The sequence below is a fragment of the Petromyzon marinus genome, chromosome 11 (genome assembly GCF_048934315.1).
Source record: "Petromyzon marinus isolate PM22_M1 ecotype Great Lakes invasive population chromosome 11, UKy_Petmar_22M1.pri1.0, whole genome shotgun sequence".
Lineage (NCBI taxonomy): Eukaryota > Metazoa > Chordata > Hyperoartia > Petromyzontiformes > Petromyzontidae > Petromyzon > Petromyzon marinus.
This window is the reverse complement of record NC_133677.1, coordinates 7899295-7925850: the sequence shown is the minus strand read 5'-3', so window position 1 is coordinate 7925850 and position 26556 is coordinate 7899295. Positions and strand designations below refer to the sequence as shown.

General features: G+C 48.0%; 1 protein-coding gene across 2 annotated transcripts in view; it reads right to left on the bottom strand.

Annotated features, from left to right (window-relative positions):
• Positions 1-4995: 4995 nt before the first annotated feature.
• Positions 4996-26556, bottom strand: part of LOC116941265 (myoferlin-like) — an 88981-nt gene continuing 67420 nt past the window's right edge. For both annotated transcript variants that reach the window (XM_076066346.1, XM_076066347.1), the window contains 16 exons: positions 25190-25249; positions 23437-23541; positions 21734-21862; positions 20695-20850; positions 18629-18720; positions 17984-18154; positions 17016-17158; positions 16081-16220; positions 14689-14777; positions 13146-13241; positions 12316-12457; positions 11986-12085; positions 11555-11739; positions 9249-9358; positions 7454-7601; positions 4996-6748 (listed from right to left, as the gene is read on the bottom strand). In XM_076066346.1, the coding sequence (XP_075922461.1) occupies positions 6716-6748; positions 7454-7601; positions 9249-9358; positions 11555-11739; positions 11986-12085; positions 12316-12457; positions 13146-13241; positions 14689-14777; positions 16081-16220; positions 17016-17158; positions 17984-18154; positions 18629-18720; positions 20695-20850; positions 21734-21862; positions 23437-23541; positions 25190-25249 (1899 nt within the window). In that variant the 3' untranslated portion in view covers positions 4996-6715. The remainder of the gene's footprint in view (positions 6749-7453; positions 7602-9248; positions 9359-11554; positions 11740-11985; positions 12086-12315; positions 12458-13145; positions 13242-14688; positions 14778-16080; positions 16221-17015; positions 17159-17983; positions 18155-18628; positions 18721-20694; positions 20851-21733; positions 21863-23436; positions 23542-25189; positions 25250-26556) is intronic.

Below are 26556 nucleotides of genomic sequence, written 5' to 3'. Positions count from 1 at the left end.
CAGAAAAAAATCTTAAATCAAATGGCAAAGTTCACGTTGATTCAGAACAAGGAAAATCATCGGTGATCGGGCCTGAGGCCACCAATGCGAGGAACGCGGTTTTCATTGTCGAGGTGGCTTTCCGGAATTGAACCCAGGGGTCTCAGCAGCAGTGCCAGCTCAGAGCTTTGATCTCCGAGTCATCCGGCTGGCCGCGTGTCAACGTACCGAATTACGGTGGGTTCCGCCGTGCTGCACACAGCTCATTTTGCCACGTGGCCACATTCTGATCCAATGGGTGGGTGAGCTTCGGTGCAATTAAGCTATGCGTTACCTGAATGTAAATGAATTGAGCGCAGTCATTATACAATTTCAATCTAATCTTGACGTCGGGCATTATTCGCTATGTGGCTGAACAACAGTTAACAAAGCTACTTCATGCAAACAACACGTTTACCTTTGCTTTACTTTTACCGTATGGGTTACCAAAAGCAACCTGCCACATAGACACGAACAAAAACAGTCCCTTGTCGAAGCAGCACTGGATGAAGGTCTCCCCAATCGTGCTGGTCAGTGCGGGTTGTTGAAAGGCAGGGTGGTCGGTGGTACCATGGCCAGGAATTGAACAATTGAAATGGAACCGCCAGGTTCATGATGCAGTGCACATGGCCCACGAGGTTGGTGAGTGAATCCGTCTTCGTCTTCTTCTTGCGTATGGCTGATATGGACGCAGAGCGACAGGGTGGTCAAGCCAGATAACCACGTCAGGAGTAGCGGAGTTGTAACGCTGCGATGTCTCCGTCGTATTTGTGGTTCGGAGCATTGCGTTGTTTTATATTGTGTGGTCTGTTTAATACATCAGTAAGGGCCAGTAACGTGATATACAGAATCCTGCTTGGACAGGTAACCCGGCCTATTTAGTCATGTACAGAATTTAAGCGGGTTTATTTTTTAAACCGCGGGCGGGAATCGAACTAGTCAGATCACTGGGTCCATTGCAACAATGTGCTAATCACTATGCCAGCCCTCAAGCACCAGTCTGTCTGTCTGGTCGAGACTTTTATTTTTACAGCTCAGCTAAGAGCTAAAATCGTCATCCAGCAGTAAGAGTCGCGAGATGTTAACTATATCGCCTGGTACACAGGAGGTCGTGGGTTCGATTCCGACCCCGACGCCTGCATATGTGCAGTTTGCATGTTCTCGCTCTCTCCCCGTGGTCACGTGGATTTTTCTCCGAGTCCTCCGGTTTTCCACATTTAGAAACACGTATTCTAGTGCATTTGGCTGCTACAGATTTCCAAATGATAGGCCACTTCATTGCGCTATCATTTGTGGCTAGGTCGCTTCTAAAAAAAATGACATTTAGGCCGAGTGTGCCTTACCTAGTAAAAAAATATATGTTTCGGTTTTAGTTTGTATTGTCACGGCGAATGTAATAAAAAAAACTATCGAACTCAAAATGAGAGACCTCAAGCTGATCCAAAAATCGCCAAGTGCCAACTGTCTGCGTGTCGGCCCGTCGACGTCTCAAACAAAGTGCGGCAGAGCGTGGCAGACAGAACTCCGCGCATGGCTTACAAGGTCACCGTGTGGATACGGGCGGCATATTGCCAAAGGTGAATTTCAGTAAAAAAACATAAAATTTCTATTGCGTTTTCCTCGCAACACTGGCATATCCGAACAGTTAATAAAACAGCATGTCCATGAATACCAATGGTAGGCCAGCTACTACTTTTATATTAAGCAATATAGAGATGTATGTAACGGGAAAACACACACACACACAACTGAAACAATGAAAGCTCGCAAGCCATCGCTGCGACACACAAATCCACCGTTCGGTGGTTGCTAAAACCGCTGGTGCTCACTGGCACGTGACCAATCTGCTGAGAGTCCACGAGCCCGGACCGGATGCTCATCTCGTCGGTTGCCACCACAGGTGACTTCACTTTGATGATTTTCATTTCACGCTGTGGCCAATGACATTGAATCGTGAGATAGCCATTTAAAATAGGTGGGGTAATCGATGTAATCGCGTATTGGCAGTGTAAGTAAATCTTTCGGCGGGGAAGAACACGTTTTGCTACATGCGATTGTAATGATTTATGCTCTGGAACCTGAACTACAACAGCACAGTGCGGGATTATTTTACGCATTTGTTTTTAGTTACTCGAGTGCATTTAATGATTTGTTTTTAAACCCAATAATACATTTCATTTGACAGGTATTTCCATCAGAAAGGCGAGACAGACGTGGTAACACACGCGCCCACGTCGCTGCGAGGGCACGCTACAAATGGGGCGCACGCACACACGGGAGTGGTAACGGAACCAATGTCGAGTCTCACCGCGGGCTCGGAGCCCCCCCCCCCCTGCCCCCCGGGGCTTGTAAACAGAGGGCCCCCCACCACCACCACTACCACCGCCCGGGCTTAACATCATTAAGGCTCGCATAGTTCACCTTACGCCGGGCTCTGCGGTGATTATGGGCGACCCCGCACGCTGCCGCATAATCCCAGGGATTTCCTCGGACACAGACACCTCCACTGTTGACGTTCTCGCCTTTGACGTTCTCGCCTTTGACGTTCTCGCCTTACCGCGGGCGACGTTGGTGACTCTCGCGAGCGGCTGCTCAGAGGCGGCGTCCGAATGCTGTCCGCCCGGGTGGGGGGGGGGGGCGAACGCAGTCAACTGATTGGAGGTGGACACAAAGTGAAGGCAGTCAACTGATTGGAGGTGGACACAAAGTGAAGACAGTCAACTGATTGGAGGTGGACACAAAGTGAAGACAGTCAACTGAATCGAGGTGGACACAAAGTGAAGACAGTCAACTGAATGGAGGTGGACACAAAGTGAAGGCAGTCAACTGGACGGAGATGGACATAAAGTGAAGACAGTCAACTGATTGGAGGTGGACACAAAGTGAAGGCAGTCAACTGGTTGGAGGTGGACACAAAGTGAAGACAGTCAACTGATTGGAGGTGGACACAAAGTGAAGACAGTCAACTGAATCGAGGTGGACACAAAGTGAAGACAGTCAACTGAATGGAGGTGGACACAAAGTGAAGGCAGTCAACTGGACGGAGATGGACATAAAGTGAAGACAGTCAACTGATTGGAGGTGGACACAAAGTGAAGGCAGTCAACTGGTTGGAGGTGGACACAAAGTGAAGACAGTCAACTGATTGGAGGTGGACACAAAGTGAAGGCAGTCAACTGAATTGGAGGTGGACACAAAGTGAAGGCAGTCAACTGATTGGAGGTGGACACAAAGTGAAGACAGTCAACTGATTGGAGGTGGACACAAAGTGAAGGCAGTCAACTGGTTGGAGGTGGACACAAAGTGAAGACAGTCAACTGATTGGAGGTGGACACAAAGTGAAGGCAGTCAACTGAATCGAGGTGGACACAAAGTGAAGACAGTCAACTGATTGTAGGTGGACACAAAGTGAAGACAGTCAACCTAATGGAGGTGGACACAAAGTGAAGACAGTCAACTGATTGGAGGTGGACACAAAGTGAAGACAGTCAACTGATTGTAGGTGGACACAAAGTGAAGACAGTCAACTGAATCGAGGTGGACACAAAGTGAAGACAGTCAACTGATTGGAGGTGGACACAAAGTGAAGACAGTCAACTGGTTGGAGGTGGACACAAAGTGAAGGCAGTCAACTGGACGGAGGTGGACACAAAGTAAAGACAGTCAACTGATTGGAGGTGGACACAAAGTGAAGACAGTCAACTGAATGGAGGTGGACACCGTGAAGGTGGACAAACGGTAACTGATCACCCGTGCACGTGTACCCGAACGGGCAGTTTTGCTAAGCGCGTCGTGGCCTGGGCCACAGATGAATCGGTGATGGGGTAGGAAGACCACCGTTGGTTTACATCGACACAGATCACCCGTATAGCCTGTAACAGACTGTAGGGGCAAGTGCTGTTAGCGAGCACCTATGAAGGCCAGCACGGCACACGAGGGGGTAGGTGGCCAGCACCACGCCCGGCCGCCTTTGTCTCCCTAGCGGCGATGTTTACGCATCGCACCAGGTACTCATTTGAGGCCGAGTCTACCTAGGGGAGGCCCGGGACCGGTTCAGATAATCGTCACCGGTGTTGGTCATGAGCAGGAATCGAACCCGGGTCGCCAGGTTCGTAGCGCAGTGTCGCGCTAACCGAAGCCTTGAATTGAGGAAGCGCTAACCGAAGCCTTGAATTTATGAAGCGCTAACGACTACGCTGCGCTAACCGCTACACGACCGCTCCCCACAAAGGCCGACTGCGGCACTGTCAAAAACAAATTTCCACGGCTTCCCACTCGACGGGGCAGTACGGGCATATATATGTAATTATAATTTATATTCTTTGGGTCTTTCGGTAAAGTCACGTAGATCGGTTCAAAGAAATTGTTATATCTTTTTTTAACCCATCTACGTGACTTACCGAAAGACCCAAAGAATATGAATTCCTGCAGTCACGAAAGCTTTAAGTCGAGAATGATAATTTCCTTGAAAAGGGGTGAAAATTCAGGAGAGATTTCGAGTGGGCTAACCGTCAAGAGGAGCAAGAGAAGCCTTGAATTGAGGAAGCAAAACGATCCGGGATCCGTGAATATTTTTCCAGACGGGAAAGGATCTCTCTGAAGACGCAGGGAGATAAAGCAAAGAGGTGGAACCAAGGCAGGCGCTGATCAACGACTTGAATAAGTGGTTGGGCCAAGCGCCCCCCCCCCCCCCCCAAGTGAGAGAACACGAATACAATACGGAATCGTGACTTTTATGGTAGACTCCTTGGGGCGTATTTACCGTGCACGGATTAATTACCCAGGAGTCAAAATTGAGACAACGCAATGCACAACGAGTATGCCCAGATTGTGAACTCAATATATTCATTAACACTGCGTCGAAACGCTCACTCACACGTGCATTGGAGTAAAAAAAAGTTCGCGAATTCCGCAATAAGGGAGCGGCACCTAGCGACCACGAGTGCCACTGCAATGAAATAATTCAGCACTCGAATGTTGACAACAATGCTTTATTATTTCATTAAAAACACACCCTGGTCATTTTAAAAATATTTTTCGTTAAATATTTTTTTTTGGTCATGCATCTTACCACCGAATGAGCGCAACAGGACAGGTATTTCTAACAACCAAGGTCCAAAAAACCAGACGGGCCACAGAATGAAGATGGCATTTCTGGCGTGAATCTTCGTCGTCAGAACGTCTCTAATTTTTATATGAACACACACAGACGCACCCGGGCCTCGTTGTCAGGCTAAGGGCGACGTTGTTTTTAGAGAGCGAGGCCTACCCTCTGTTGTTGTTGGGTAACATTCAGATGACACGCGCGTATAAACACCTTTTCAACGACACCACGAACACAGTGTGCACTTTGACTAAATGGACACGTAAACAAAAAAAACACGCACACACAACGATTACATTTTCATCTGCAGAGAAGTGTAACGCATGTTTTGGCCATCCTCCAATATTTCAGGTAAAAACATATTGGAAACTGCCAGTAATCCACCTACATAATTCTGATAACACCATGTAAATATGTTAGGGTGTTTTTTTTGTTTCCTTTATAAATGCCACCAACATTTCAAGAAGTACACTTTTAAAAGTAGAGTTGTGCAGTTTACAGGGGGGGGGGATTTGTTTTTGGGGCGGAGGAGGGGGGGGATATTTGAAGTGCCTACAATATTAATCCGGTCCAAAACGCTGAACCGCATGCGCGACATCCGTCAAAGGACTGGTGCTTAAAAAGTGCTCGGGTAACTTCCCAATACATTTGCCAATTAAGAGATGCGATGTGTACATGGTGTGAATGCACAACATAAGTTCGCGATGGTATACAATAACAGTTCAAGGTTATTTGACTGCGGACTTGTAGTTGACGGCGTTATTTTTTTTTCCAACGGCGGATCAGGTATATGCTTTCGAATTAAAAAAAAATCCATTTCATAATTTATCAAGCGATGAGCGAGCGACACAAACCAAGTCGCCGTCAGATGTACTACTTTTAAAACCTGCTCTCTAAGCATTGCACCTTTTAAAGTGAAGTTTGTTCGGCTGTGATGGCAATTACATTCACGTACGTTTTCTTGTTTTTCCGTCACACAAACATGAACACACAGCTATAGATGATTTTAATACATTGCCAACGTAGGTTTCTTATTTCAACACGTTCGCATCAAAGGCAATCTGTAATGTATAAATGTTTTAATTCATTACTAAATGCTGTCTGTGTGTACTTCAGCATCGAAAACATCACACACCATCCCACGTGAGACGCCAAATAATCGCAGTTTTTTTTTGTTACAAAGTGCAATGCTTCTAAGATGTAAAACTGGACACGAGGGTGAGGGGGGGTGACTTTTTTTTACGATAATCACTTTTATGTTTCCAGCAACTTGCACTTGTGACGGTCACGTGACCCTGATTCACAACTAATATCAGTGTCGGATTCAACTGCTTTCAGCACCACTACTGGGAGAATACGCGACGGTATGTGGAAGTGCTTGTATGGTGTGTGCATTCTAACCCCAAGCGGGAGAATATCTCAAACTTTATAATTGCTTGTTTAAAAAAAAAAGACATTCAAGCCATTTTTTATGAAGGACCACAATGAGTGCATACAGCTCTATATAGATATATATCTTATACTCTGGAGTGGACATTCCTCCTGCTTGTAGAACGTTTTCAAATTCACGACAACAAGAAACTCTAGATCAGTTTATCCCAGCACGATTTTCTGCGCAGTGTAGTTCTGAAAAGACAAAATGAAACAAATAACGTTCAAATATCCGATGGCCATCATACAAATAATTTGCACCAAGCTCGTGACTGTAATAAAGTCCCTTCTATTTTGCGAATATCGAGCGATTCATTTGCATAAACGGTCAGTTAACTTTTCACACCTTATCTTTATAGGAAATTTAAAACAAGCCGGCATCAGCCTGGTGGTATGAACGAGGCGACTTGCAAGATGTTAGCTCTACTTCCGTGAGGTTTCCAATTTTCGGATTAAATACCAAAATCGATGCTCAATACGAAACTTTGGACCGTCCCAATGTTTTTCGAACCGAAAAACACCAAGCAGACACGGGCAAGCCATGTCATACTTGTCCCGATTTCCATGCTTCCACTGCCAAAAGTGATGTCACGCAGCATCGGGTAACGTCACCATCGCTCGCCGCAAAGACCTTTTAAATTCAGACGTCTTGTAGACCACGTGAAAAATTAATCTTTAAAGGATCCAAAGCCGTCTTTAGATTTTTTTTTTTAAATTGCATCTCAATGCAAGTCCGGTACAAAGCGCCGATCGCAGAACGAGTTCGGCGCAACAGGGCCCACAATGAAGGGGGGACCCAAAGCAGTCTTTTTAAAAAAAAAACTAAATGTTTCAGTCGGGCGGGGGAGGGGGGTGGACTCGTCCCCTACAGTCTGCACAGAATGTAGAAAATAAACTTACCGGCAGGGAATAGAAGAGGATGGCGAGAAATAGGACGACGAAGAGAAGGATGAGGAGCCCAATAAAAATCCACTTGTAGCGCCTCCAGATGATGTACTTGAAGGTTTTGAGCGGCGACGTGAACCACAGAAACGATGTCTCTGGGCGGCTGCGTTTTGTCACAAAGCAGAAAGACGCCAGGAATCAAAATATAAGGCCACTGATAATCGCCACCTCCACCACCACCATCAACACCATATCACTACTGGATAATGACCTCCACAAATTGTCGCCATCTCTCTGTCATGGTCTTAACGATGCATTAGTCCAGCCTTGACCCTGCACCGTGAGCCGATTTTAAATAATCGCTTCAACTTCACGGCAGACGTCCTCCTCAGGCCCTCCTTTGGCTGCCACTCTGTTGTTAGTCTCGACTGCCAGCCGTCATCCTCTCGCGATGTTATCCTGCCACTTAATTTTCTTGCCGGTTACATTTTTAGTCTCCTCAAAGTAACGCACGTTCTCCAGGACACCTCTTCCGGTCTCATCTCAAACATGCGCCTCTCTCTGCTTTTTTGCGCACTCTTTACCTATGACACACACCAATGCATTTCTAGGGCAATCATCACCGACAACTGCCACCATTGATAGTTGTGTAAAACGAAAAAATCTCCGTTTCAAATCTTGATAAATCTCTGCTCGCTGCTCCCCCTAGGTGGGTAACTGGGATAGCAACTTCCAATCAGATCACAGAGGTCACATGGGTCTGCCCAAGGTTGTGTGCTCTGTAGACCAATCAATGTCATTGGCGAAATGGAACCTTATCCCCTCAATGCCATTGCTGTAACAAGCAACTATGGCAGCTCACATTGAATGTACTGCCAGGAAAAACCTTCCAGTGGCAATTGCCTGAAGACCAGCGATTCTTTAGGTGCCCACAGCCGGTTGTGCGATTTGCCTAAATCACACAACGAGGTGGCCAGGTAGCTTAAAGGTCAGAGCATTGAAGCTGGCCACTGGTGAAATCCTGCATTGAATAAAGGACGCTGCTGCCTGTGATGAAACCTGATTCTCAAAGTGCTGCGAGTCTCTCGTGTCAAGCCCAGCCACCAATGACTGCACCACATTATATTTGATTTTGCACTTATTTTGGGCGATTTCCAGATCAGCGGATTAAACGGATCAGGTTGACGTTCTTGCGACAAACATTATTTCATTTTTGATTTAAAGCTTTCGTGACTGCAGTAATTCATATTCTTAGCTCTTTCGGTAAAGTCACGTTGAAGGGAAACAATAAAATAATAAAATATATATAAAACAATAAAAATTTTCACGACGTTTCGACCATAACACAAACGGTCGTCATCAGGTGTGTCGGTTTGCATTAATGCATTTTATTGTTTCCCTTCAACGTGACTTTACCGAAAGAGCTAAGAATATAAACATTATTTCGTAGCAAAGCGAGTGGGAAAGTGCTGCTGTATACTATGCAAGTAGAACTTCTTTCACACCGTGCGCAGCAAACCGTGCTCATCGGAGGGTGCGGTAATGCGGACCCATATGTCAACTCAAAGGATCTCAGGAGGTAGTTCTGTTATATCTGCCTTTGTGGGCCACTCGAATGCAAAGCGGGTTACAACTGCTCTGCAAGTGTTCCGGATGGAGTCTCTCTCTCATGACGCGACACCGATAGCACAATTGGAATTAAAACTTGTGGATGAAAACACGCGAAAAACAAAGCCGCGTCGATCATCTCGGCACGTTTGCTCACCACCCCGGCATTATAAATGGCTGAACACATTTCAAGGAACCTTACTTTGGTGGGTCCAGCTTTGGGTTCATGTTGGGCTCCTCCCGGCCCAGGCCTGCGGGTCTCTCCTCCGCTTCCTTGTCAGCCAGGATCTCCAGAGTCATCTCCACCTTGCCCTGCAAGCAACAACATGGACAAGAGGGACCCCCCATTTAGTTTTTGCTGTTGGGGCGAGCGTTGTAAGCGTCAGTGCAAACCAGTGTTCTTCACTCATTTTCAGAGGGGGGGGGGAGGGGCACTTTTTGTCGATAAGCGTGAGGGCCGCCACACATTTGAAACCACTGGGGTTTGCCAGCAGCACGATGGTTTTGTTTTCACATTTGTGTACTGGTCGTGGGCCACACATCAGGGGCCGCACTTAAGTTTGCCAGTGGCCGCCAGTGGCCCGCGAGCCTCACAATGAAGAACACTGGTGTCGACGATTCTCAACATGCTCGCCAAAGAATGCACGCAACAAATCATCATTCAGACTCTTCAATTACATTAAATACATTTTCTAGCTCTGAAGAAGAAGCAATAGATCAGCTCGATTAGCATTACATTAACACCTCTCAAAAAACATGCAGGAAAGGGCAGTTCCCCCCCCGTGTGGATACATAGTGATCTCCGTAGTAGTTTTGTGATATCACCTTCTGTGGACCACTCTCAAACTTGGGGCGATGCATTGCCCTGCAAGAGTTCTAAAGGGACATTTATTCACGTCGCAACATGGCTCCGATAGCAAACAGAATTACAAGTGGAAAGAGACGACTACTCTCTTCATTAAAAAAACATATATATGAAATGTATTTTCAGTCCTTTGCCAATCAATCCACTGTTGGACAAAGGCCTCCCTTCCCCCCCTCCCCTACACCATGTCAGTCACGGAGGTTGTTTGACCGTACGTCACCAAACCGGCAAGTGGGGGAAGGACAACCCAGCGCCGGTTCGGACATCACTCCCCCCACTGATGTTAGCCGTGGCCAGCAATCCAACTCTGGTTGCCAGGTTCATAGCGCAGTGCGCATTCCCACTAAAGCACCTGCAGGGGTTGTTGAGAGAGCCGAGCCACCCTCCGATTAAAGAATCAGCCGCCCACACCTTCTTTTAATAATGGAAGCTTAAACTACACTTGAAGCTTTCGTGACTGCAGGAATTACTCTAAATGCTTCTCTCGGTAAAGTCACGTAGAAAGAAAATAAATAATAAGAGAATACGACGTGTCGATTGCAACACAAGCGGCCGTCATCAGGTAAGAATGAATGAGAAAACAAACATGGTAAATTTAGAAATATAATGCAATACAACACAGAGAGTCGGCTAACACAACAGTCAACGCCCTACCTGGTTGATTACGTTCTTCCAAAGATTGCTACATTTGAGAGAGAGAGACAAAACACAGACACGGAGACACACAAGCAGAGAGAGACACACACAGAGAGACACACACAGAGAGAGACACACACATAGACACACAGAGGTGTGTCTATGTGTGTGTTAGCCGACTCTGTGTTGTATTGCATTACATTTCTAAGTTTGTTTTCTCATTCATTCTTACCTGATGGCGGTCGCTTGTGTTGCAATCGAAACGTCGTATTCTATTATTATTTAATTTATTTTCTTTCAACGTGACTTTACCGAAAGAACCATAGAGTAATCCAAGCTTAATTTAATCTTTGGACGCCACTGAACAAAATGTAAAACCCCGAGTACAATTCAGTGATGGGCGTCTCTCAGGCCTTTCCTCATCGCGCACACAAGGGGTGGGGGGGAGAGCCAGAGCAGGGTGCATCAGAGACACCAGCCGATCGCATTGTTACCTCGCTGAATTTAGCAATTCACACGTTTAAAGTTGATTTAACATTTAAACAAGGTTACCGCAACAGGGAAGCTGGCAACGTGCGCTAACCATTCGCTAGGCCGCCGCTCCGGCTGTAAGTAAAAAAAGAAAAAAAAACAGTAGAGAAACACCTGATTGGTTCTTTCGGTAAAGTCACGTCGAAGGGAAATAATAAAATAATAAAAACAAAACATAATAAAATAAAATCCTCACGACGTTTCGGCCACAACACAAGCAGCGTCCTCAGGTGAAGAAACAAGAGCTGTCGGAAAGACAGCGCTCCAGTTCTGTTAATTCGCCTGAGGATGGCCGCTTGTGTTGTCGCCGAAACGTCGCGAGAATTTTATTTTATTATGTTTTACTTTTATTATTTTATTATTTCCCTTCTACGTGGTGGTGACTTTACCGAAAGAACCAAGAAGATGAATCCCTGCAGTCACGAAAGCTTTAAATCGAAGTAGAGAAACACGTAAATAAAAAAAAAATCACTCACGGCGATGATCTTCTTTCCGTCCTCTTCGGCGATGCACGGCCACCAGCCCTTGACGTTCTTCTGCTCAAACAGCGACGTGGTTTTGTGCTTCTTCTTGCCGGTCGGGGTCTCCACCATCTCCAGTGAGCATTTCTCCGCCGACTTAGCCGGCACGGGCATGTGGGACAGGTTCAGGTCCAGGTAGCCTGGTCACAGGTAGTATGGAGAGCCGGTTGTACAAGGGAGGATGTAAACAAATAAGACTCGCATTTCATTAAACGTATGCGTATCATCTGCTATGAAGTGTACAGATCAGAAACGTGGTTCATTGATAGGGTCCACTGCCCTCCGCTGCCCAAAATGTAGCCTCGCAGCAGGTCGTGGATGAAACGGTGGTCTTCTGGTGTTTCTCAACCTTCTGGGTATGGCGGGCAGGTAGGTGGTGCACGTACCCAGGTAGTCATCTGGAGAAAACTTGTCATTGTCCCAGATCTGGATGGTGAACTTTGGAGGAAGGCGCAGCTCGGTTTTGTCCAAACTCCAGAAGTGTTCCTGAAGGACACGGGCACACAATCGCAGCAGCAGCAGCTGTTAAGCGGCAGCGCCCTACAGACAGACATCGCCACGACGCCTGACAGCAGATCTGCTGCTGTCAGCTGTTCTCAAACGAAACTTCCTCATCTCATGAAATCATATCAACACCACAATTGGAATAACAAAAAGTTACAAAATCAAAGAATAAGCCAGGATGGGGGCAACAACCTTCCTCATAGTGAACGCACCTTCCTGGAGACCACACAGATGTTCTCAGCTGGCACGTACTCGAAGGGGAAGATGTAGCGCCAGTTAAAGTTGCCTTCCCCACCGAGGGACCGGTAGTGCACGTCCGTCTTCTGCTTGGCATCGTCACGCCCGTCTATCCACCTGTGGAGACAGCCATCATAATCATCATCCACCCCACCATACACCATCATCATAATCCTCCATAATAATCCTCCATCCATCCATCATTATCATCATCCGCCATCCATCCAATACCCATCCATTATTATAATCATCCCTCAGCCATCATTATTCTCCATCCATCATCATGGCTCTCATAGCTCAGAGATAATCCATTATATCTTTTTTGATATAACCTCTGAATGTAGGAGTCGGCTACTGTGGCAACAATGTTAACCACTAAGCTACTTATTTCACAATCCGCCGAAAATTCCCATAACGTATACAATCTGCGCTTTGATCATGGCAATGTTTGCATTAAAGTAATATATATATATCTCTGGATTTTACCCAAATCGTTTATTTGACCTTGGCCGTACCCAATGACCTTGACCTTGCATTGCTAAGATTAGGAAACCAACGAATAACCAGCATCATAAAACACGCATGCCTACATATTTATACACTTTTAATTATATCTCTAGCTACCCCCCCCCCCACCCTCCCTGTTGTGTAGGCCACAGGTCACTTGAAGGAATTTCAAATGCAACTCTGCGATACAAAATTATGTGGACCACTCTCTAAACACAAAGTGGAGATCCCAAAACGTTCTTCATCTCGTGACGTAACAGGCGACAGGTGACAAGAACCACGTGTCCACTTGGCGTACCCCTTCACGTAGATGTCACTCATCTTCTCTCCCGTGATGCTCGTCTCATCAAGAATCACATCCTTGGTATTCCAGATGATGCACCGAAGCTGGTACCTTCGAACAGAAACAATTATCAAGAGAGAGGGTGTGGGAGGGGGGGGAACTTTATAGCATGTGGGCAAAAAAGTGGTTTACCCACTCTTTGAACGCAAGTTGTTTCTCGTATATCCTGCTCACAGCACTGAGGCAGTGGTTGAATTTCCACGTTCCTATGGTAGGGGGAGAGTCTATTCAGGGACAACCACTGTTGACTTCCAACAAAGTGGTGCTCATTATACAGGCCCCTGGAAAGATCCTTAACCATAAATTGAACTTGCAAACCGTTCACCTTAGAACCTTACCCCCTCTGCTTCATGGTAATGGAAAGGGACTCGGATTACACTGCAATAATGTTTGAAGTGTTATTTGATTATGAATAATACTGATAGTTATTCGTTATTCATTCAAAGTCATGTATTGCCAATTACGTTCAAGCGTTACGTTTCAATTTCACGTTAAGCCACATTTAAATGTAGTCGCGTAGTTAACGTTTAATTAATTGCTGTATGCCAGAGAACCCCCCACCCCCCAGCATCAGGAAAGGCTATTCCCTGCCAATTATTCTGGCCCAGAGAGGCTAACCGGACGATGCCACTGCGGAGGAATTTTCGCCGTTGTGCTGCTCTCGAAATTCGTCTTCCGGTTGCAACCTCGCAATGTTAGGCTCCATCCAATTTACGAAAAAGAAAAAAAAAGCACGTGGGGTGCGCGAAACTGGACACCGGTGAGAAAAAAAACGAGCTTCACAGGCTCATCAGATTCCTCCAGTATAAAGAAATATTCTGAAACATCGGCCATCTCGCCGAACAAAACGCGGCCCGACCCGGCAGCGCACAACCTCGGAGAGGTTCTTTGAGTTGTGGCAGTTGCACCGAATCCAGAGAAATCGCCGTTGAGATGTAAACATGCGTTATTGCCGAGGAAAGAAAAATACGTTCACAAAGCAATCTCCATCACGCGAAATAACAAAACCGACGAAGGAATCCGCCACTCGGCCAGAACCCACATCCCTTAGTGCCGTACCGCCCTCTTGTGGCAAGGCTCATAAATTACCGTGCTTTAATTGGAAGGTGGCAAAGGACGGCCGAGGGGAAAAAAAGATGGACCGATGAAGTGGAGGAGGAGTCTGAGGAGGAGGCACTTTCACGGACAGGAATGACGGGTAAACACCGGCGACGTATGGGATAGGGCTATAATGATGATCGACAACAGTGGAGGGCCGCCGCTGCTGCTGCTGCCGCTGCCGCCGCTGCTGCCAGAAGTTCTTGGACCCAACGGTCTTCGTAAAAGGGTCCGACGGGAGGAAGGGTTGCCCCCCCGCTTGGACACCAGATGGCACGGACATCTCCCCCGTGCCCACCAACGCGACGCAATGTGCTTGGAGAGCACCGTGGCGGAGCCAGGCGGTGGACTTGACGATGTGTGCGTGCGCGCGTGCGTGCAAACCGGAGCAGCCGCTCACTTCTTGGCTTTGCGTGGCGTTATGTCGAACGGAGGGCCTGGAGGTCCCATGTTCTTGGGGAAGACGTCAACCCACATCATCAGCTTGCCCTGCAAAAAAAGACAAAGATTGCCCCGTATAGCCGCGCCTCCGATTAGCACGGTTGGCTACGTACGGTGCGAAACAAGATCCAACACACACACACAGCCTAATCAGACTTTTGGTGCAAGTGCTGCTAGGGAGCACCTACGAAAAGCAGGAACTGTACACGAGGGGGTGGGCGACCAGCACCATGCGCGGCCACAATTGCATCACCAGTGCCGATCTTTACACACCCCGCACCAGGTACTCATATGAGGCCGAGTCGACCTAGAGGAGGTCGAGAATCAGTTCAGAAAATCGTCGCTGGTGCTGGCCGTGAGCGGGGATCCAACTCGGGTCGCCGGGTCCGTAGCGCAGCGCATTAAGCACCACTTCTAACTACCGCTCCCCCAGCTTACCCTGCAAACTCACACAGGCAATATGCGCGCAGTAAGTTAATTATTTTATAAACACCCGGCTAATTTCAGCGGCAAGTGATATCCGAATCGGTCCTGGGTCCCGCTTAGTCAGTCCTGGGAGCTGTTTGACCATACTTCCCCAAGCTGGTCTATGCGGGTCGATGGTGTGAGGAAGCCTGCAGTGGATCGTATTGTTATTGTTGTAACGGTTTTACCCACTCCTGCTGGACACCTGTGAAAAAGAGCTTCACAGGCTCATCGGATTGCTCCAGTATAAATAAATATTCTGATTCTGGATTGCCAAAGGCCAGCTAATTATTTATTTAATATTTTTACAGGATCTGTCCCTATAGTCTAAGTCTCTAAAATATAAAGTGGGGATTCTCTGTATATTTGTGCTGTTAATGGCGACGGAGCCAGAGGCACCAGTTGTCTCTCAGCAACGGCAGATTGACCAAATGAGCAAGGGGAAGAGAGAGTGAGATGAGAGGGCACCGGTAGGAGAGTACATGGGGGGGGAGGGGGGAGTAGAAAAGATGAGAGGGGAGAGGTAGGGGAGTGCGTGGAGGGGAGTAGCGTGAGATGAGAGGAGAGGACGCAGGGATGAGTCCATGGAGGATCTTGAAGATGGAAAGTGCAATCGCTCATTTGATCCAGCATTGGATTACGAGCCAGTGGAGGGATCGGGACACTGCAGTCATGTGATCTTTCTTATGCGTGCGCGTACTTAGTCTGGCAGCAGCATGGTGCATGCATGTGTAATGCAGACCGCTTTGACAACTGCTACTTACTCCTACTGCCACTACTGCCACAACTGCTGCTGGCGCCAGTGCTACTACTATTGCTGCTGGCGCTAGCACTGCTGCAACTGCTGTTGCCACTGCTACAGGCACTGCTGCCGCTGTGCGCGCACCTGCTCGAGGCCCGGCTGGATCGAGTGCTCCAGTGTGCGTGTCTCCACATGCTCGGGGATGAGGCCCATGCTGCGCAGGAGGTGCAGGGCCAGGCGCTCCTTCACGGGGCCCAGGTGAGGATTCGTCGGGGCCTTCGCCTCTGCAGAACATGAAGGGGGATTCCCCAATGAGTGCCCCCGTGGTTACATTGCAGAGGTGCGCAGCAGCCCCTTTCCGAGGCCTGAGTGCATCTATTCATGCGGAAGTGGGATGGAAGGACAACAAACTAATACACAAATAGCGGTTCATAAGTAATCCTGATTTAAAAGTGCATAGCTCCAGTGGGCTTTCTAATATTCTAAGGAAGGGGCATTCCAGACGGCCGCAGAAGCGCATCTGAAAGTTCCCGATGCAGTGAATGTCTTCGAATAGAAGCTTGACATGGCTCTGGCAGGTGACCACACAGTAAACACAAACACACACTGCAGTCACTTCTGTTACCGCACCAGGCGCATGCGGTGATGGAAGTGACCAAAATTACAAAGTGTTGCTCGGTCAAAAGTATACCTTCCCCTCCAGTACACGATTAGCACAGCTCAGATGCTTGCAGCAACGGATAAACATCACCCAGAAGAGACTGACAATAACCATGTACTGTGCATGTTTATTTCTATTGGGTAGAGCCAACCACAGGAATGTTACAAGAACACAAATAGGTTTTTTTTGTTTTCAAATCGAATCATGGCCATGACATTGCGACGACTCGTGGAATAGTTCCGCGCCCGGAAGAAGCGCCGAACTTTCCGCCAACACGCGGCGCGAGGAGATTCATCGAGAAGGAACGCGGTTTGGGATCGATGGCGGTTGGCGCAAGACTGCTCGCCAAACTGTACAGAAACCAACAAGGGGGGTTATATTAACACACGCACACGGCCGTCACGCGCAATTGTCTCACCAAAGTCAGACATCAAATAGTCGCGCCCTTTCAGGGTTAGGCGGTCGCCTTCGTAGATGGGCTGCGGCCAGCTCTTGGCCCTCGCCACGCCTTCGAGAATCATGCTGGGAGTCATCTGGTCTCTCCACTGGTTCTGGCCCGAGCTGAGAACACAGCAAAGCAACACGAACAGCCGGCTCCCGGCTAGAACAACGTCGGTTCTTACGGGACCACGTTCGGTAGCCACTCACGCGATTTAAACGCTTTGTGATAACACCCAGGACAGTTTTACTCGAGTTTATTTAGTTCTGTTCACCCGGGGCAGGGCCCATCGAGTTAAAAACACTGTCCATATCAAGGATTGATCCGGGGGGGGGGGTAGGGATGAACGAAATGAAGGTCGAGGAAATGGAAAGGCATTGACAATTGTAAATCTCACAGCCAAATGAATTTGGGAAGGAAAATCCACAGCAGCAGCAGCACCTTAAAACAGCCACAGCCCTGACATGGGGAGGGGCTTTCATCCAGAAGTGGATTGACGGAAGGCCTGTAACGTAATTTAAATTATGATTACGATTATTATTTACGACATCCAGATTCTATTTCTGCTCTTCCTGTACAGTGCAAAAACATGGGCCCTGACGGTGGCCAACCGGATTGTACGCTCTCGTGAAAAGAGCAAGTAAACAAGTAATAAAGAGGGGAAGCACTTGCGGCAATTGCAAGGAGGAGAATGTGGCCAGGACACACGCAAGGGACGGATAACGACCGAAGGAGCCAAACAACGTTATGAACCGAGACAAAAACAAAATTAGGACGATCGCGGAATAGGAGGATGCGGAGAGCTTCGACGCACGGACTCCACGCGGCCACTTTGCAAAGCGCTGCGGGGGTGTGGCGATGCTGGACTGCTCTGCGTGTGCGGGCAAGCGCACGGCAGACCAAGTACTCTGCGTGTCGCGGCGCGTTTCTGCAGCGCGGCTGCTCACACGCAGTAGGACTGGGAGAGGCCGCAGCGAGCCCCGAAGCGCGACAGGTAGCGGTTCTCCAGGTCAATGAACGTCTCGCCGATCTTCTCGTCGCGGCCCACCATGTCGTAGTCGAACACGCTGATCTTAAGGTCCTTCTCCAGAGGCAGGGTGCACGTCAACTCGAACATCCTGCGAGCACCGCGGAGGAGGAAGACGGTGCAGACGTCAGGCGGGAACGTTTACGGAGCGCCGAGCGGTTGAGGTACCGACGGCGTCACGGCCACGATGGTGGCCGGTGACCGAAACCAACGACGGAGAGGCAGCCGGAGGAACGGAACGCGCCCGAGGGGACGTCCACGGCGGACATGGAACAACGAAATCGGATCGTGTGCAGGTGCCAAGTGGATTTCTGTGCCCGCATGACCATGATAGTTCGCGACGGCTTGGGGGAATGTCCTTCAGAATCAGAATATTTATTTATACTGGGAGGAATCTGATGAGCTATAAAAGCTCTTTATCACAGATGTCCAGTAGGGGGGGTAAGAACGTTACATCCAGCAGTGGATCGATCCTGGCTTTTGACGAATGCTATGCAAACACGTGTGGTTGATACAATGTTCTAACGGGGTCTGCATCGCACGATAACAACGAGACGCCGCTTACCTTCCGAAGACGGGGTTGAGCGTGTTGGGGATGTACTTGTCGTGGTCATCGATGGTGGTTCTGCCCAGATTGATCTTGATGTAGGGGTCGCACTGGGAAGACACGGAGACACGCGCACAGCCAGGTCAAGGCTGCGCGTGCAGCCAAATCGAGGGGCATGACACGGCGCTCGGCAAACGGGCGGCGCTCCTGAGCCCCGTGCGTCTCTTCGGCTTCCCCCTCGCGGCATTGGCTGCCCCCCCCCCCCCCATCGCCTTGTGGGCACAGCAGTAAAACAAAACAAACAAAAAAATCTTAAAACGCAATTTAACGTAAAGATTATTTATTAAATATGGCAGGGAATGGGTCACCATGGGATGTCTTGGTGACAACGAAATGCACAACAGTCAAACTGCATTGATAAAAAAAAGGGAGGAAAAAAAAATCAACAAAATATACGCGCAGTTTAGTCCGTCACCTATTTCGTTCATACACGTACGAATTTGCTTGTCAGGTGCCGTATACCTGCTGCGTTTGTGTTTGTGTACGAGCAGCTCTGCGTGCGAGGCGGCTCTCGAACTATTTTGGTCAAAGACAAAAAACAAAAAAATGTCTCTTCTTCTTTGAAAGGTCACCGACCCCCTGGGGCGGAGTTTAAGAAATCGATAGCCCCCCACGGAAAATCGGCTTTGTTTAGAAAGACGGCTTTTGTTGTCTCAAGTAGGCCGATTAAGTGCATGGAAAAAGCTAATTTTTTTTTTAACCGTGTGAACATCTGCGGAGAGATGCTCATCAAAAAAAAATCCATTGAAAGTGGAATGTAAAGTGTTCCGATGAAGCCGGCATGGGTTTATCGTTAAAATATGAGCCGTGAGCGGAGAATCGGCGTATCTTAGTACGCATTCATCTTTGTCTGGAGCTCTCCTCCGAGACCGTTTCACGAACTGCACATCGAGGAACCAAATAACAAACATCCTTTGTGTTTTTCGGTAAAGTCACGTAGATAGGGTCAAAGAAAATAAAAAAAATTATAACAAACAAAAAACTACGACGTTTCGTTATGAGACCTCCTTTGCCAGTACCAAGATATAGGAATAGGCTCTAAAGAAAGCCGTCTCTCGGGTGTGGACCAATCAAACTCAAGGACACTGTAAATTATTATTATAGTTGTCTTTTTTGTTTGCATTTTGACTGCTTGTGTTGTGGTTATTGCAAACATGATGCCTTGAATAAAGGTGTCGGTTTTTGTGCCAGTTAAAAGGGTAAAACCTATTCCTACGACGTTTCGATCGCAACACAAGCAATCGTCATCCTGATGACGTCGAAGTTTTTGGTAATTTTTTGTTATTTTCTTTGAACGTATCTACGTGACTTTACCGAAAGACCCAAAGAATATGATTTACTGCAGTCACGAAAGCTTTAAGTTAAGATTTAACCAAAAACAATCTTATGATATCGTAGCTTACCGGAAACAAGGTCGAAATCTTTATTTTACCAATAACCTGATCATTTGGCTCATCGGCCACCGACGTTGACAATACATGCTACCATTTACGAATCGACCAGCGCATGGTGCGAGCCCCATCTCAAAATCACACAACGGACAGGCGAGTGCTATTGGGGGAGAAGAGGGTGCAGGCGATGGGATGCATCTTTTTACGATGCCGTATAAACTGGTGAGCGGTGATGTTCAGGGAAGTAGCGAGTGGCTGATCAGGGTTGCAGAACGACGTGCTGTCGCCCTGAATATAGGACGGGCTCTGTCCACCAGTGTGTATACATACATAGAACAAAGACAGATCTCTCCTGTACAGCCTTGAATTCACTGTGGGGGGGGGGGGGGGAAAGTGCTGTTTGCGAGCACTTATGAAGGCTGGCACGGTACACGAGTGGGAGGGGCGGCCAGCACCACGCCCAGCCACCTTTGTTTCCCCGGTGGGGATGTTTACACACCGCACCGGGTACTCATTTAAGTCCGATTCGCCGTGCAGACAGACACACGGACGCACACACGCGTGGGTTATCGAGATTTTCAAGGACACCACGCGGTTATGCCATGCAGCCGGGCGAGGAGGGGGTGTCATTACCAGGCCGTTGGTGTCCTTGGGCTGGAGCGCCAAAGCCTGCACGATGTAGACCCTCACGATGCATTCCTGGAGCCCGATATCCGGCAACTGCTGGTACTGTGCCGGGGGGCTGGGCTGCGCCGGGTCATCTGGCAGTGGGTAGATCTTGAAGGAGCCCTGCGGAGAGAGAGAGATAGAGAGAGCGATATCATTTTCCGCTAAATTTCGTTAACGTAAATCTTGACTTAAAAGCTTTCGTGACTGCAGGAATTCATATTCTTTGGGTCTTTCGGTAGAGTCACGTAGACAGGTGAAAATTCATATTCATTTGATATTCATTAATTTTCACCTATCTACGCGACTTTACCACCGAAAGACCCAAAGAGACTATGTCGGTAACCTGTTTCAAATTGACGCCGTTCTCTTGCCCACGATGAGAGTCGCCCAGAATGCGCCCGATTGTGAGACCTCAGGAGCCAACCAGGTAAGAAGAAAACAGGAGCAAACAGACGTGAGAATCGGGAGATGGATGGCGGGGACCACGAGACTGGGCTGGGGTCGGCCCGGAGACGAAGAGAGACGAGGAAGGAGTCGAGGAGAGTGGCCGTGCCCATCTCAGGCAAGGTGGGGGAAAAAAAAAAACATTCGACTGGGATGGGTGGGGGCACGTGTCTCGACAACATAGACAGAGGAAAGCCACGTGGGATTAACACGACGAAGGTGGACGGAGGGGCGAGAGGCCTCGGGGGAATGTGCGGTGAATGCGTGGGATTGGAAGCACTGTGGAGTAGACGTGGAGCTGGACTAGAAAAAGGAGGAGTGGAGAAAGGGGACCAAGAAGGCAGACGCCTCACGCGAGTGGGGAGCAATGCCGGAAGTAGAGAGCTCAATAGGAAATGAACGTGGTGAGATTGGTCTGCTGCCGCTTGCTAACATCGACAAGGGTGACCAGAGCTACACACAGCACCAAATGGTCGCGTTCGCGGTCAGAAGCGCGTCCGTGCTGTGCATGCGCAACAAGTTATGGGGGGGGGGTGGGGGGGGGGTTTCTCCGCCTTGCCTTGAACTCTCCCACGACCGACGGGTCGTCCGAATCGTCGTCCGCTTTGCCGCGGTACAACTTGAACGTTCGGCAGAAATCGTTCAAGTACTGGAACTCAGGAACTTCCTCCAGCATCGTGTCGTAAATCTGTAACGGAGGGTTTGGAAATGAGACTCAGGTGAAACTTACGTCGTCCGCTTCTGCCATTCTCACGAGTAAAAATGTATGAACGTCACCTGAATGAACGCGAGCCGATCATTATTTTCGGTGCTTGAAGGAGCCCCCCCCCCCCCCACCGGTCCATGCACAATAAAATAATTATGGGTTGCTGTGAAACATTGGACATACAATAAATAGACCTTCATTTGTATCAACCCATGCACTTTTCAGACCAGCATCATCCATCAGTAACAATGTAAATAAAAGGGTCAAGAAAATGGATCTCAGAAGTCAACTGTTTCAGTTGCCAGGGTCACTTCCTGACGTGACGACGCTTGGCTGTGGGAATTCTTTACAAAATAAAACAACTAAAATCTCAAGCATATCACACCAAACTTGGGACCGCTTTCATAGCTTCTGCTCCAGTAGGCATTGATTTTTAAGATCATTCATTCAGGCATTTAGTCACCCCCACCCAGTGCCAGATGAAGCTAGTACGGGGCCTGGAGAATTTGTTATAAAGGGGCCCTAAAAAAAACAAACACACAAATATTAAAACACACATTTTTAACTTGCACAGTAAAATCATTGTATTATTTGGCTGTATAGCAAATGAAAAACTATGACAAATCGCTAACCTTAAACACCCAGTCGTTCATAAAAGTTGAAGGCGGTATAGTACTATAGTAATAGAGCAAGTGCAAAATTACTGAACGGGAATTGATAGCTTGAAAGCCTTTAGCGCGGGGCCCTTGAAAGTGCGGGGGCCCATAGCTACATATGTAGCTACTTTTGCTACTAGGATAATCCGTCAATCTCGATTTGAATCTAGATTTGAAGTTTTCGGGACTGCAGGGATCCCCCTCTCTTTGGTTCTTTCGGTAAAGTCACGTAGATAATCCGGCACTGCCTCCACCAACCCCTTCACCCCCCAACCCCCGTCCTTCCCCGAGAGCAGTGGATCTTTACCTGGTATGCACGCACCCCCTGGGGGTGCGAGATGCCCTGAGAACTCAAGGAGTGCAGGCCTCGAGGGGTTATCCGACTTAAGGAAGTATACACTAGGGATGTATGGTTTATTGAAACACATGGCAGAGACAGGTGGTTCAAAATATAAAACGCGAGTAATAATCATTGTACTTTGCATCGTGTCTATACTGGTGGTCTATTCCCATTCATACTGGTAAGATTTTTTAAAAAAAGTGTAGTTGTATTTTACATGTATATATATTTAAGTGATTTGTTTACCTTTCCTATAATTTGCACTCCTGTGGTGTTTTTTGTATCGTTTGATGTTGTAACGTTCTGACCCGCCCCTACTGGACATCTGTGAAAAAGAGCTTCATAGCTCATCAGATTCCTCCAGTCTACATAAATAATGGGATTCTGATTCTGACACGCCCTCCCTGTGTGGCTTACCCGAATCGTTTGTTCAAAAAAAATTAAAAAAAAGCAACACCGCAATCTCATGACACAATTCAGACATAAAATCGGCAGCAAATTTTTTTTAAAAAAAAAGCAACCGATGCCGAACCGTGGAGGAGGGGGGGTCCCCCCCTCACCTTCAGGGTGTCGTTGCCCTCCTCCAGGTACGAGCCGCACTTCTCCACCTCGCCCAGGGAGGCGTAGAACTTGCTCCACCAGTCGACGGTCTCCTTCTCGTCGATCTAGAAGCGAGCGGATCAGCAGCGTGACGGCGTGGTCACCCCGAGCACACCGTCACGGCGCAAAGTGCAAAGGGAGGCGTGGAACGATTCGTAACTCCGTCTGCAAGCGATTTGATTCGTTGCCGCGATTCGGGGTGGAGGGGGGCGGTAGGGAGGGAGGTTCACGATTTGATTCAAATAATTATTTATTTCATTATGACGTTTTAAAATCGACTCGTTTGTATCGTTTCACATTTGTTTGGTCTCATTTGTAGTTTTTTGTTGTTGCTTAAATATTAGGAAATGACTTGCATACAATTTGCATGAATTAATTATCCATCAATCGCTGCAGAAATGCTTCAGATGCTTGTGCCGGAGTGTAAGAATCTATTTTAAATTTCAACGAGGCGGCGCATCATTGCATGCACAACACACCGGCATTCCCCCTTCATTCAGAACCATGCAAAGGCTTTTCACGTTTTTGTTTTGCAGCCAAGAACTTTCATACAACACCGCAGTCCATACAGAATACCCTCTGAGTTAGAACAAGACACTTGACTAAAAAAATTACAACAACCAAACAGTGGAGAGTGCCCTCTCATGCAACACCAACTACACCCCCTCATGCTGCGGAGATTTACAGGGCCGAGAGACTGCACAGAGCGAGCGACGAGAAATCCCTGGGAGACAGCGACGACCGACCCCCGCTCTGTGTGGCACGATCGATCGCTCCCTCCGCCACCGGCATCCCCCAGAAGTTGTGCGCCTCCCACGGAGCGAGATCAATCATCGACGGCGATGCCGGCGTTGTCGCGCGGCGGGCGGCCCCCCCCCCCCCCCCCGATTGCTTCCAGGCTGCGTCGTGCGCTTTTGTGTTTTAAAACGGACGTTGTCACAATCCACTGGAATTTTTATTTTATTTTTCTCCCGAATTCCGACGGATAATTTGAGATTTCATACGAAGTCTGCCCTCACCTCAATTGGTTGCTCAAACCGCGGGCAATGAACAACACACAAAAGTATAAAAACTGTGGGGCGTCCTGGAAAAAAACATGATACAACCCACACATTAAATGTCCCATGCTAGCTTCATTGCACAATTGTTTGCAATGCACGTTTGATAGTTTTATCGTATAAAAACGTGACTTACAATGAATGCAAGTCACTTTCGTATCCACTTAGTCCTAAGTCTGCTGTGAAACAAAAGCCTACTTTCTGAACAATTAACTTTTGTGGATTATAAAAGTTTAGTTCCAGGACACCTCTCGATCCATGCAACTTGTTTCGTGGCCTATGAAGCCAAAATCAGCTTCACCTGCAAAATGGGACATATGCCATGGAACCCACTTGGCTCCTGATATCAAACGATCCAATTGGTATCAAGTGTTTGCTGGCAATTAGGCAGGCCAAGAGTATTCTGAAATAATAATTGACAAAACCAACACACCAAAACCTCAAAGACAAAGAACACCCATATAGACTACACAGACCGTTAGGGTAAGTGCTGTTAGCGAGCACCTATGAGCACCAACACATCACACACGCGCGCGCACGCTACTGGTTAGTACAAAGCCAAGCGAAGCAAGAGTTAGCCAAATGCGCAACACAGCCCTTCAACCGAGAAGGAAGCCGTGTCAAAGCTTTCTACGAAGTGACAAGTGATACATACAGGGCTGACTGGCGTTGCTCTGGAGAGAGGACTTGGAGCGAAACTCAAATTTCCAAAGAACTGCAAATCGAATGGGGTGCGCAACACATGGAGTCGGTTGACACGTGCACACGGGAAAGGCGACGGGCAAGGCAGATTGGCGGCATGGCGCCGGTCTGTACGTTCAAGTCCCTCTGCCTGTGTGCGATTTCGCTTGACGTTGGTTTTTTTTCTCCCCCTCGTGCCACGTGCTGCCTTTCCATCGCCACGTGGGACGTAACTTATAATTGCCGCAACAATAACAATATTTTATCGCATTGCATTTTTTAAAAATCCAATGCTCTCCTCCGATTAGCACGGTTGGCTACGTACGTACGGCATGGGCGGTGGCAAAGAAGTTCGACATCCACACGCAAAATGATTTTCGAAACAAGTTACTCGGGCATAATAATGTTGTATCGTTGGGATGAGTACATTTCAAACCAAAGAGACCCGAGTTCAATTCTCTGCCACGGCTAACGTGAGCAGCGAGTGACCGGCGAATTGGTCCACACTGACCAGCATGGCGAAGTATGGGACAAACATCTCCCCCATGTCCGACAAACGTCGGGGCCGAGACGGTAAATCTCAACAGTGGATTAACAAATTTGTGTTGCGTTGCGTCCTTGCCGAGGAATTCCTATTCGTCAGAACGCGCTGCTGGGTGCAGGAGAGACATTTAAGACACGAAAGCTAAACATGCGAACCGTTCCACACAATTTCTGTCGCAGCTGTTAATGAGATTTGCCACACCACCATCGTTTTCAAACCCAATTTTCAGCGCGATGCCATCAAATTGTCGGAAGAACAATGGTCGGGCCCGTTTAATAATTGTAGCGCCTTCATAATAATCCACTCAGATGTATAATATGTTCAAAGCAAGCCTATGGCGATGTGATTGCACAAGCGTTAATAAAACCGCCCTAAGCTGATTAAATATGTAACTTAAAATAACAACACCAAAAGCAATGCAAGCCACGTGATTAACATTCAATGGATGGCGGCACGTTGGCTCGGCGGCAGAGTGAGCGGCTCGCAATCGGAAGGGTTGCGAGTTCACATCCTTGTTTTTGGCGTCTACTCGGCTCATCATCTCTCTGGGGCCGATAAAATAGCTACCACATTGTGGGGTAAGTCAACAGTGGGTTTGTCCAAATGATACTACTCTCCACTAACATATCAATGTGGAATTTTGACCACCGGCTCGGGGCTCTAAACAGGAGATAAGAGCACCACGAAAATTATACATCTCTGGCGGGAAATCACCAACATCACCTATTCTTTTTTGTGCAGATCCTGGCCCCGGGGGTCTCAGAAACATAAAAAAACTACCAGCTGCCAAGTTCAAA